The sequence below is a fragment of the Dasypus novemcinctus genome, chromosome 2 (genome assembly GCF_030445035.2).
Source record: "Dasypus novemcinctus isolate mDasNov1 chromosome 2, mDasNov1.1.hap2, whole genome shotgun sequence".
NCBI lineage: Eukaryota > Metazoa > Chordata > Mammalia > Cingulata > Dasypodidae > Dasypus > Dasypus novemcinctus.
In genome coordinates, this window is record NC_080674.1 from 148,450,800 (window position 1) to 148,464,390 (window position 13,591).

The following is a 13,591-nucleotide window of genomic DNA, read 5'->3' on the forward strand; positions in this document are numbered from 1 at the left end:
CTCCCTTCAAATCTGTCAGTGTTTGCTTCATGTATTTTTGGACTCTTGTTAGTTGCATATATGTTTATAATCGTTACGTTTTATTGTTGAATTGACTCTTATCAGTATGTAATTACCTTCTTTGTTCCTTGTAACAGTTTTTTGTTTAAAGTCTTTTTATCTGATATTAGTATAGATACCCTGGTTCTCTTTTGATTATTACTTGCATGGTATATATATTTTTCCATCTTTCTACTTCAACAACTTAACCTTTGAGTTTAAGGTGAGTCTCCTGTAAATAGCATATAGTTGGGTCATGCTTAATTTATTCATTCTGCCTATCTCCGCCTTTTGATTGGAGAGTTTAATGCATTTACATTTAACGTAACTACTGATAATACAAGATTTCTGCCATTTTGCTATTTAGTTTTTGCAAGTCTTATATCTTTTTTTGTCCTTCAGTTCTATTAATGCCTACTTTCATACCTATTTAATTTTTTGTATTGTACCATATTGGGTCCCTTCTCTTTTCTTTCTGGATATATTTCTTTTGTGTATTTTCTTTGTGGTTACCATGGGATTAAAGTATAACATCCTAAATATATGTCTTTTTTTTTTTTTTAAGAACCTCATACATAGGAAGCAGGTGCTCAATCATTGAGCTATATCTGCTCCCCAGTGAGAGTTGTTTTTCCTCGTTTGTTTGTTTTTTAGGAGATACCAGGAATCAAACCCAGGACCTAGTACATAGGAAGCAGACGCTTAGCTACTTGAGCTACATCTGTTCCCCTGCAGTCATTTTTTATTTGATACCAACTTAACTTCAGTGGCATGCATCTACCACTGTTCCTATATCCCTCTTTTCCCCCATCTTTTTTTGTACTTGTTACGAATTATATCTTCATACATTGTAAGCCCAGACCATAGGTTTACCATTACTTTTTATGTTTTTATATTTTAGCACCTGTTAGAAGTAAGAAGTAGCCTTACATACTGTAAAATTCAATACAATAATGCTAGCATTTATAATTTACCTAAAAGGTTACTTTTATCAGAGGTCTTTATTTCTTTATGCCACTTTGAGCAACTGTCAACTGTCCTTTCCTTTTGGTCTGAAGAATTCCCTTTAGTGTTGTTCGTAGGGTGAGTCTAGTGGTAATGAACTCCCTGTATTTTTTTTTTTAAGATTTATTTTTTTAATTTCTTTCTCCTCCTCTCCCTGCCAGTTGTCTGCTCTGTGTCCATTTGCTGTATGTTCTTCTGTGACCCCTTTTATCCTTATCAGCAGCACTGGGAATCTGTGTTTCTTTTTGTTGCGTCATCTTGTTGTGTCAGCTCTCTGTGCAGCGCCATTCTTGGTCAGGTTGCACTTTCTTTCATGCTGGGCGGCTCTCCTTACGGGGCGCACTCCTTGCACGTGGGGCTCCCGTACACGGGGGACACCTCTGCGTGGCAGGGCACTCCTTGTGTGCATTAGCACCGCACATGGGCCAGCTCCACACGGGTCAAGGAGGCCTGGGGTTTGAACCGCAGACCTCCCATGTGGTAGGTGGACGCCCTATCCATTGGGCCAAGTCTGCTTCCCTTCCTGAACTTTTGTTTATCTGGAATGTCTTAATCTCACCTTCACTTTTGAAGGAAAGTCTTGTTGGACATAAAATTCTTGATTGGCAATTGTTTTCTCAGCCCTTTAAATTTTTCTGCCTACTGCATCCTTGCCTCCATGGTTTCTGATAAAAGATCAACACTTAATCTAATTGGGACTCCCTTGTACATAATGTGTTTATTTTTCTCTTGCAGCTTTGATAATTATCTTGTCCTTTGCATTTGGCAGTTTGACCATCCTGTGTCTGTATGTATTTTTCTTCATTTTATCTGTTTGGTGTTAATAAGCTTCTTGGAGGTGTCTTTTGTCAAATTTGGGAAGTTTTCTGTTATTACTTTGTTGTGGATTTGTTTTGTTTTTTTTAAAAAAGATTTATTTATTCCCCACCCCCTTTTGCTGCTTGTGCTTGCTGTCTGCTCTGTGTCTATTCACTGTATGTTCTCTGTGTCTGCTTGTCTTCTCTTCTCGTCTTTTCTTTAGGAGGCACTGGGAACCAATCCTGTTACCTTCTGATGTGGTAGAGAGGCACTCAGTTGCTTGAGTCAACTCAGGTCCCTGGTTTGTTGTGTCATTGCCTTTTCTCTGTATTTCTTTTTTGTTGCATCAGCTCATCATGCGGGCCAACTTCCTGTGTGTCCCAGCTTGCCCTCACCAGGAGGCCCTAAGAACTGAACCTGGGACCTCCCATGTGGTAGACAGGAGCCCAAATGCTTGAGCCACATCTGCTTCCTGTTATTATTATTTTGAATATTCCTCTTCCCTTTTCCTTCTCCCTCTGGGACTCCTATAACAGGTGTATTGGTGTCCCACAGATCTCTTAGGCTATTTTTGCTTTTTCTAATTTTTTTTTCTTTCTGGTCCTTCTTCCAACTCATTTCAGTTGTCCTGTCTTCAAGTCTACTGATTCTTCTGCCTTCTCTAATCTGATGTTGAAACCCTCCTGGGAATTTTTCATTTCAGTTATTGTGGTTTTCACCTATAGTAGTTCTATTTGGTTCCTTTTCACATTTCTTTCTCTTTATTGAAATTCTTATATTCATTCATTCTTTTAGTTCTTTATGTTTTCCTTCATCTCCTTGAGCATATTAAAGATTTTTTTTTTCCAATCTTTTTCTGGTATGTCCACAGTCAGGTCTTCTTTGTTTTAATGTTTTCTAGATTTTTATCCTCTTCCTTTTGATGGGCCATGATCTCCAGTTTCTTTGTTTGTCTTTTAATCTTTTTTTTGCACACTATACATTTTAACATGTTAATTCAGATTTAGTTCCTGAACTGTTTGTTTCTTGACTTTGTATCCAGCTAGTGATAATGACAGATATTTTGAGTGCCAGGCATTAACAAAACCAAGCAAACCAATGCAAAAAAAACACTTTCATTGACTTTGCAAATTGGCTTTGATTTGCATTGGCTGGTGCTCTCCTTCAAGGTTCAATCCTCCTATCAAGAAGGTCATCCTAAAACAAATGAAAATGCAGGTCCTCCCTGTCTTTTCTGGACCTGTATCTTGTCCTGGGCTTCTGCTTGTTGGTGGCCCTAGGAGTTCCCCTGTTGATCGGAATTTGAATATTCTCTCTTATCTCTAGGAAACAGAACTTGTCCCTCTCTCTTATGCCCCTCTCTTTGGTACTCCACATCCAGACTTAAGGCAGGTAGACCTTTGCCCTGCTTGTCCTACTCAATTGTTTCCTTTTTTTTTTTTTTTAAGATTTATTTTATTTATTTCTCTCCCTGCCTTGGTTGTCTGTTCTCTGTGTCTATTTGCTGCATCGTCGTCTTTGTCCACTTCTGTTGTTGTCAGCGGCACAGGAATCTGTGTCTCTTTTTGTTCCGTCATCTTGCTGTGTCAGCTCTCCATGTGTGTGGCGCCATTCTTGGGCAGGCTGAAATTTCTTTCCCACTGGGCAGCTCTCCTTATGGGGCGCACTCCTTGTGCGTGGGGCTCCCTTACGCGGGGGACACCTCCGTGTGATGCGGCACTCCTTGCGCGCACCAGCACTGCGCATGGGCCAGCTCCACACAGGTCATGGAGGCCTTGGGTGTGAACCGCAGACCTCCCATGTGGTAGATGGACGCCCTATCCACTGGACCAAGTCCGTTTCCCTCAATTGTTTCCTATACTGCTTTTGCTGTTTCAAGCTGCTTTTGTCTGCAGGACAAATTCTTGGAGGGGAGGCTAGCTGGAGAGGTGTTTCCCCAGTCAGCCTCACAGCTGGAAGGTGTCTGGGTACACTCTGGTCAGCTCTATACTGCCAGCATGGTGTCAGGAGCTTTTCCTATGACTCTTTGAAGCTGTGTTTTCTTGAGTAGGCACGTGTCCAGTAAATGCAGTTCTTCAACTATTTTATGTTGTTTTGAGGAAGAGACTTCTCTGCCTCTTTTGCTCAGGGTAGTTTGGGACAATGGTCACTCTCAGAGCTGGGTACCCCACTAATCTGAAGTAGCTAATCAAAAGCAGTGATAAGCTATTGAACTGCACACCCCTGAATCTTGGGGAACTAGATCTTTGTATGCCACCCTGACACCAGCAAGCTATAGCAGAGGCTTCATTTGAGTACTTCACAGCTGCCTGCAGGAAGGTTGGGGGGTAGGTAATGTTTGCCACTGCCTATAGAATGCAATATATTAGTATTTACCATGATTTACCATTCTCTTCCTCCTGCTCTTCCTTGGATGCCGCACAGTGTTCCTTAAGACTCCAGAAGTTCACAATGGTTTATTCAGACAGTACGTGCCTGTTTATTAGTTGCTCTGGTGGAGGGACTGATTCCTGGAGCTTCCTACTCTACTATGTTCCCACAGTCAACCTTACAATTTTTTTTTAAAGATTTCCGTCACTTCCTGAATGCATCTCCCAGCCCATTTTCTATTTGATTTGCTTTCTTCACCTGAGATACTCTTACTCTTTTGCCTACCTCTGTCTCCATATTGGACCACCTATTGAAATTCTGTGCATCTTTCAAAACCTAGATCAAATGCTGCTACTTGTTCAAAATCTTCATGGATTCCTGGGACTGGAAATGATTTTTCTCCCTCCTATACTATTTACTTCTCAACTATTTTGTAATAACGGTTGAAGTCTTTGTGTTATTTCTTCTGCCATGTTTTTGTTCTGATGGTGCTTTGTATATAACAAGCCTTCAGTGAGTATTGGGGAAATGAATGGGAAACACTTGGAAATCCTTAATTTGGATTTTTTTAAGTGTTACAAAATACATAAATTTGTCAGCCGGTATTAGACCAATGCTTTCTATAAAATGGAGATGTTAACATCTAAATACCATCTTTAATAAAAAATTACATGATTTTCCCACTATAATGATGGTTTTACTTATCCTATCATCTGGCAGCTGTATTATCCTGTAGATACCTATATAATTTCTTGGAGCTCTTTGTTGTACAAGTTACCTTTCAAGGTCATTTGAAAACTAGTAATTTACGTTTATCCATGGGCATGGCTCTAGAATGGCATCTTCTTTGTAATTACATGTTATAGAAACTGTTGCAACATAGTTCGTGGTTCAATGTTATTCTGAAGTTAAAGATTTGTCATTTAAAATTATAGTATATCACTAGGTAAGTAAAATATATCCAAATTATTTTAACTTTATTGTCTTTATTAGGATATCTTCATTTGGTATCCATTGTAAAAACTTATGACCACCTATCCATATATGCGAAATCATGTAGCCCAGATACTTGGTCCTTTGTTTATGAATTTGTGAGGTAATGTAACCTTGTGGTAAAGAGCATATACTCTCTAGTCATATATAGCCTGGGTTTGAAACCTGACTTTGCCATTTATTAGCTGTGTGACCTTGGAGAAGTACTTAACCTTTCAGTTCCTTTTTCCTTATCTATCTACAAATATTTTAACTTCTCAGGTTATGCATATTTACATATTATAGACATAAATATATAAATAGATACCATGAGTATACACGTGAGTACTCATGTTCATGTTTACATACACACCTAAATACTTTTAGCAAAATTAAGTATCATACTGTTTTGAATCTTGTGATATCTCTTAATTTTATGAATATTTTTTCATGCCATTAAATATACTTCAAAAGCAGTTTTTAAAGACTGCATATTAGTCCATTATGTGAATATACAAAATGTATTAATCAGATTCCCAATTTTAGTTTTTTTCCTTCATTTTTATAATTTTGTTACCATGAAAATACTTGAACATGAATTTTTTTTCCAAAAATTGATACCTATTTTATTAAAGTCAAATTTTCAATAACCTCATTATTCCATAGCCTTTAAGTTCAATCTGCAAGTTTCATTATTCTAGGTAAACCTAGTAATTTTTAAAAATTATTTTATTACAGAGGTTGTGAACTTATAAAGCAATCATGCACATGTGTGGAATTCCCATACAGTACCCCTCACCAACATACCACACTGTTGTGGAATATTTGTTACAGATTATGAGATAATATCAGACTATTTGTACATTTGGCATATTTTTTCCATACCTCCCCCATAATCAGCACAGTACATCTTTGGCATTGATGCAAGAATGTTACAGTATTGCCGTTAACTGTAGTCCATAGGTTACATTAATTGTATTTTTAACATGCTTCTCCACATTCCTACCGCCCTGCAATAGTGATGTATATCTGTTCTAGTTCACAGAAAGACATTATTTGCACATTAATTTTTATCTAGCTATTAGATAATTTTTAAGGGATAGGTTGTTTAAAAAGGAATTGTTTAAAGGCATGAGCTTTTTGAAGTATTTTAATGCACATTTCCAAAGTGCTTTCCAAAAAATGTTGGACATATTTTATTTAAGAAATTTCATTTAGAATTAGCTTGATTTGTAATTGGAGGGTTACATGTTTATTTTTGTAAGGTGATTTTGCTTATACCATTCCTTCATTTCAGCAAATATTTATTGAATGCCTATTTTGTACCAGGTATTCTTAGGCCCAGAGGATAGAGCAGTGAACACACAGGTATGGTTCATAACCTCATGGAGCTTTCCTGAATATAAGATTCCAGATACTTGGCAGTGGGTTAAGTCTGGTTTTTTGTGGGTCCTGGGGCCGGGGATTGAACCTGGGGCGTTGTATTTGGGAATCAGGCACTCAACCATGGAGCTACACCTGCTCCCCTGAGTTGGTTTTTTCATTTGTTTGTTTTGTTTTTTAGGAGGTATGAGGGATGAAACCTAGGACCTCGTATGTGGGAAGCAGGCACTCAACCACTTGAAGCATATCTACTCCCTAAGTCCATTTTTTTATATTTAAGGGTCAGAAATGACTTATCTGTGCTAACTCATGTTTTTACTATCAGGTCCTATAGAATTTTTTAAGGATTATGTTCATGTACTCATTTAAATTGAAAAACAAAACTGTTCTTTAGGCTTTGTCCTAGGCATAGAAGATACAGTGCTCTCCAGGAAATTTTAGATTAGTGTACCTGGAATATACCTGTTGTCATGTCTGAAGATAAACATTTGGGAAGGCTCCTCAAAGTCCCTTCCCATAATTCCATGTTTCTACAATAATTTATCTTGTTATATTTAAATTCCATATCCGAAATATTATCCTAAAGTATAGGTATTCTAACTATAATGATACCAGTTTCCTGAATATTGCATCTTTAATTCATAAACAGGTTGAATCCTTTATTTTGGACCAAGAAGATCTGGATAACCCAGTGCTTAAAACAACATCAGAGATATTCTTATCAAGTACTGCAGAAGGAGCAGACTTACGCACTGTGGATCCAGAAACACAGGCACGACTAGAAGCCTTGCTAGAAGCAGCAGGTACGTTATTTTTTGTTTTCTCTTTTCCATCTCTTTCAAAGTCTGTCCCTCTATACAAAATGATACAAGATTATTCCAAAAGCATATATATATTATGCATAACTTGAAATCTCTTTAAAATGTATTTTATTTTTTATTTTGGATAGAAAATATTACAGTTTATATTTTAAAATTCTGGCTTCAAAGTTTTCAATGAGTGATTTCTGGACTCAACTCTTAATTTTTAGAGGGGTACACAGCTGTTTATTAACAAAAATTATCTTTTACCAGTTACATTATAAAATAATAATGTGGGAGATAAATTTAGTTCATCAAATTAGAAATCTTTTTCTCTGACCTGATTTAACTCTGCTTGCTACCACTTGTTCACTTTAATCTGTATGTAACTTAGTAATAGATTGTTTTTACTTAGAAAACATTTAAATATAAAAATGGATGTAAAATTGGACTGAAAGATGTAATAGAAAATAAAAATCTGTGATGCTTTCTCAAAATAATATATACTTATCACTGTTTTATATTACACAACCTTTTCATTATTTGCTATACCAAGTTTCCATTGTAATTAACACATTTTAGCTATATTTAAATAGTTTAAGAAGAAAGTTTACTTTTTCTAATCTTTGTATATGACCTTTGAGATATATTCATTTTGTGTGGCACTCTGTTACTTATTTAATACAAATATTTGTGCACATTACACACATAAAAATTTTTTTTTCAGTATGGAACGCTTCATGAATTTGCATGTCATCCTTGCTCAGGGGCCATGCTAATCTTCTCTGTATTGTTCCAATTATATGTACTGCCGAAGTGAGTACTACACATGTAAGAATTTAATCCAGAAGAATTTATAGCTTTTTTTTTTTTTTTTTAAGTAGGGCCTAGAAACTTGCTAGATAGAATACCTTATATATCTCATCTCATGTTAAAACTATTCAAATGCAGAAAATTCAAAATAAGTTTCTTTCAGTTTCTGAATACTTAAATATTAAAAATAGAAAAGTATTCAGAAAAATCACAGCAGCCTTTTAACATATTTCTTACTAAAGGAAGAAAAACAATGTTTCATTTAATCAGATAATGGATTAGGAGAAAAGTATTAGATTAAAAATTAGTTTTTTTTATTATTTTGGAAAGACATAGTTATTGTTATTTGTGTGATATTTTATTAGTCCTTTAAGTTTGTCGTGGAAAAGCATAGGTAAAAGTTGTAGCAGATTTTTATTTTATTTTCTTTCTTTCCCTTTTTTATAGTGGCTTAAATATATTTTGCTCACAAATCTGTAATTTGGGCAGGGCTTAGTCCAGGCAGCTCATCGCTGCTATACAGTTCATCTGGTGTCTCTTTTTGGAACTGATAGGAATTTAAAATTAGATTGAAGAAAATTGTTTAAGAGTGTAGCATAAGACTGCTTCATTTAGGGGAGGACTAGTAATTTTTTTTAAAGTGTGCTGATCATTTAGCTATTACATTTGGTGTCCCTCCCTTCTGATCTGGATTTCTCGTAAGTCTTCTAGTTGTGATTTAGGGATATACTATGTAAAATTCCTAAAATGGGAATACAGTGGCACACCCTAATTTTTTTTATCCTGCTCTGGAATTTTACTTTTGTTTTTCATAGAACAAAGAAAGATGTGGAGGAAAGAATAGGTGTTTTTCTTCTTTCCATTAGGCTTCTCTGGACTAATATCCTTTCCATCCCCAGACTAAGCTTTGTTTACTGGTAGTATTAACATCGTTGCTCTCTGGTTTAGACTACAATGCCATTCATCTTGTGACTACTACTCCATGGCCCATAATTAAGGGGTAAACTCATTTTACTTTCTTTTGTGCATCTCATGATTCTCACTCAATCCTGGCTCTTCTAGTGCCTTAAGCATTTTTCTTCTCCCATTTTCTCTTTTGGTTCATAGTAAATTTGGTACATTAAAGCCTTTTAAGCAGCTAGATTCCTTAGAATTGCTTGTCTTCATATCTATATTATTAGAAAACAAGCCTTGGAAATATGACTTTTTGCGTGCCAAATATTGTTGGATTTGATTTTGTGTCCAAAGAAATCATAATATGTTTTTAAAAATGGTATATACCCTTTTCTAATATCTATGCAAGTCAGTTGTTTAATGAGTGCTTTTGTGTGTGTACGCTTCAATATTTTCATTTGCTTTTTGGTCAGTGTTGAGTTTATAAAATTTTAGAGGAATTTTTTAGATTTATATTTTTGTGTTTTGGGGTTTTTTTTGGAAGTGTTGGAGCATTTTCTTTTTTTCTTTTTTTAGAAAAGTTGTGGGTTTAAAGAAAAATGCATAAAATACAGGGTTCCCTTATAATACCTTATTCTTAACACCTTGCACTGGTATGATATGCTTATTACAATTGATGAAAGCACGTTTTTATAATTGTTCTATTAACTATAGTCCATGGTTTAACGTAGGATTCACTGTATTGTATGTTTGTGTTTTTAATTATGAGAGAGAAATATTATTTTTAAAAAATTTTTGTAGTAACATATATAGCATAAAAGTTGCTATTTTGACCATTTTTAAGTGAACAATTCAGTGGCATTAATTACATTCACAGTGTTGTGCAACCCATCACCATTGTCAATTACCAAAACTTATTCATTACCCCAAACAGAAACTCTGTACCTATTAAGCAATAACTCTGTTTCCCCTCTTTCCTCACCCCTGTTAATCTATAATCTACTTTCTATCTCTCTGAGTTTGCCTATTCTGGATATTTTATAATGTGGAATCATACAATATAGTAGTCTTTTGTATCTGGCTTATTTCATTTAGCATAATGTTTTTAAGGTTCATTCATGTGGTAGCATGTATCAGAATTTCATTCCTTTTTATGATTGAATAATATTTCATCGTTATGTATATACCACTTTTTGTTTAGCCATTCATCTATTGATAGACACTTGTGTTGCTTTTGCCTTTTGATTATTGTGAATAATGCTGCTAGTATTTTGGCACACAATTATGTGTTTGAGTCCCTGTTTTCAGTTCTTTTGGATATATACCCAGAAGTGGAATTGCCAGATAATATCATAATTCTTTTTAACTTTTTGAGGAGCTTCCAAACTTTTCCACAGTGGCAACCCCATTTTACATTCTGACCAGGAATTCACAAATGTTCTAATATCTCCATATCCTTGTTATTTTCTACTTTTTAAATAATAGCCATCTTAGTGGATATGAAGTAGTATTTTGTGGTTTTGATTTGCATTTCCATAATGACTAGTAATATCAAGCATTTTTTTCCATGTGTTTATTGACCATTTGTGTATTTTCTTTAGAGAAATGTCTATTTAGGTCTTTTACCTAATTGTTGTTAATAGGGTTCTTGTTGTTGTTAATAGGGTTCTTTGTGAAATTTAATTATTATTATTATTATTAAGAAGGTACTAGAAATTGAACCCAAAACCTCATACATGGGGAGCAGGCATTTAACCACTGAGCTATATGTGTACCCAATCTAATTCTTTTTTTTTTTTTTTTAAAGATCTGTTTTATTTATTTCTCCCCCCACTGTTGTCTGCTCTCTGTGTCTTATTTACTGTGTGTTCATCTGTGTCTGCTTGTATTCTTATTAAGCGGCTCTGGGAACCAATCCTGGAACCTTCCGGAGTGGGAGAGAGGCACTCATTCCCTTATACCACCTCAGCTCCCTGGTCTGTTGCATCTTTTATTGTCTTTTCTCTGTGTCTCTTTGTTGCATCATCTTGCTGTGCCAGCTTTCTGCATGGGCCGCACTCTGCGCAGGGCAGTAGTCTTGCACGGGACAGCACTCCGTGTGAGCCAGCTCACCTTCACCAGGAGGCCCTGGTATTGAACCCTCGACCTCCTGTATGGTAGACGGGAGCCCAATTGCTTGAGCCATATCTGCTTCTCCATATTTAATTCTTGATACTTTTTTAACTGAAACAAAAGGAAGCTAAAAATATCTTTTTCGTTAAGAATCTTAGAGGAAATTAAGACTTAACAATTTTATATGAGAATTTTAAAAATTTGTTTTCTAAATTTTAATGTACTGTATATTATAAAATAGCTAAAGCAGTATGGAAGGTATTAAGTAAAGCCTTTCCAGAATCTTTTCCTTGTGACATAAAAACATGTATATGTTTGAACATACGTAATAAAAAAGAATAAAGTGGGATCATATTATACAAAATCTATTATCGTTTTCCTTTTATAAATTTATTGTGGACATACTTCCATGACAGTGTATATTGGTCTTTCTCCTTCTTGTAAAGGATTAGATAATATTCTGTAACCTGGATGTACCATAATTATTTTAACCAATTCCTTGTAAGGGATATGTAGGTTATTTTCAATTTTTTCAGTGCCACAATGAATATTGTAGTTTATATACTTAAAGATGTATAACTTTTCTTGTGCAAGTATCTGTATAGAACAGATTCCTAGAAAGGGCTATCACTGGGTCAAAGGATTTTTTTTTCCTAAAGGATATTTGCATTTTTAAACTGTTATCAGATTGGTTCCCCAAGTTTTTACAGGTATATATTCCTATCATCATTTTTCGAAAGTGCCTCATTCCTCATTCTTAATTTTTTTTGTCAATTTCATAGATGAGAAATAATATCTTACCATTTTAGTTTACTTTCGTTTTATTATTGGTAAGCTGTATGATAGTGCTTTATAAATGAGTGATATGTATTCATTGTCTGGGGTTGCATATGTGATTTCCCCTGTTTTTTTCCTCCTTAACTTTATTTATGGTGTCTTTAATTGTATAGATTTTTTACTGAAATTAAATATTTTTAATATCAAACTTGGGAAGAGATGTGGCTCAATGATTGGGGTCCCATCTATCATGTAGGAGGTATACAGGGTTCGATACCCAGGGCCTCCTGGTGAAGGGAAGCCATCCGTGCTGCAAGCTGACCCAAGTAAAGAACTGGTGCAGCAGGATAATGCAACAAAAAGAGACACAAAGGAGAGAGAAGACATGCAGCAGACCAGGGAACTGAAGTGGCGCAAGAGAGGTGGTGACTCTCTCCCATTACGGAAGGTCCCGGGATTGGTTCCTGGTGCCACCTAAAGAGAAGACAAGCAGACGCTGAAGAACATACAGCGGACGGACACAGAAAGCAGACAGCAATCACAAAAACAGTGGGGGGCAGGGGTTGGTAAATAAATCTTTTTCAAAAAAAATCAAATTCATCAATCTTTTACCTCGTGGTTTTTGAGATTTGGTCTCATGTTTAGAAAAGCCTTCCCTACTAGAAAAATACTACATACTCTAATAGTACTTGCATTGTTTTATTTTTTACATTTAGATCTTAAATCTACGTGGTGCTTATTTTTGTGAATGGTATGAATTAGGGATCTTAATTTTAGAATGGATAGCAATTTCTGCCCAGTGGTTATTGAATAAGACCTTCTGTACCCACTGATTTAAAATGTCACTTTTAGCACATAGTCAATTCACAGATGGTCTAGAATCTTCTTCTTGTCTCTAACCTATATCCCTGATAATTACCTTTTTTGTATGTGTGCAAGTATCACTGTTTTTTTTTTTTAAAGATTTATTTACTTATTTTATTTCTCTCCCCTTCTTCACCCCCCCATCCCAGTTGTCTGTTATCTGTGTCTATTTGCTCCGTCTTCTTCTTTGTCTCTGCCTCTGTTGTTGTCAGTGGCACAGCAATCTGTGTTTCTTTTTGTTGTGTCACCTTGTGTCAGCTCTCCGTGTGTGCACCACCATTCCTGGACAGGCTGCACTTTCTTTCGTGCTGGGCGGCTCTCCTTATGGGGCGCACTCCTTGCGCGTGGGGCTCCCCTACGCGGGGGACACCCCTGCGCGGCATGGCACTCCTTGCGCACATCAGCACTGCGCATGGGCCAGCTGCACACGGGTTAAGGAGGCCCGGGGTTTGAACCGTGGACCTCCCATGTGGTAGACGGACGCCCTAACCACTGGGCCAAGTCCGCTTCCCAGTATCACTGTGTTATAATTTGCAAAGCACCATAATACATTCAGTATCTCATTGGGCAAGTCTTTAATTCCTTTTTTTTGTTTGTTTTAGTTCTCCAAAATTTTATGACTATTTTTCTGTCATTTTTCAGCAGTGAAAGACAACAGTAATATCAACTAAATTTTTTTGTCATAGTGATCATTGACTTCCTCATTAATCCAGAGAAAAAGATTTATTGTTAATTTAGACATCCAGTAGTCCCTCCAGACTGTG

The 13,591-nt window shown here is 36.0% G+C and overlaps 1 protein-coding gene and 1 non-coding gene across 5 annotated transcripts in view; one reads left to right on the forward strand and one right to left on the reverse strand.

The window, feature by feature from the left end:
* The window catches only part of ANKHD1 (ankyrin repeat and KH domain containing 1), a 153,332-nt gene that overhangs the window by 31,711 nt on the left and 108,030 nt on the right, over window positions 1-13,591 (forward strand). For all 4 annotated transcript variants that reach the window (XM_004477843.5, XM_058279788.2, XM_012519396.4 and 1 more), the window contains exon 2: window positions 7,217-7,370. In XM_004477843.5, coding sequence (XP_004477900.2) covers window positions 7,217-7,370 — 154 coding nt within the window. The remainder of the gene's footprint in view (window positions 1-7,216; window positions 7,371-13,591) is intronic.
* Window positions 8,090-8,191, reverse strand: LOC111760390 (U6 spliceosomal RNA). Its single transcript, XR_002794086.1, has one exon. It is a non-coding gene; the product is annotated as a U6 spliceosomal RNA (small nuclear RNA).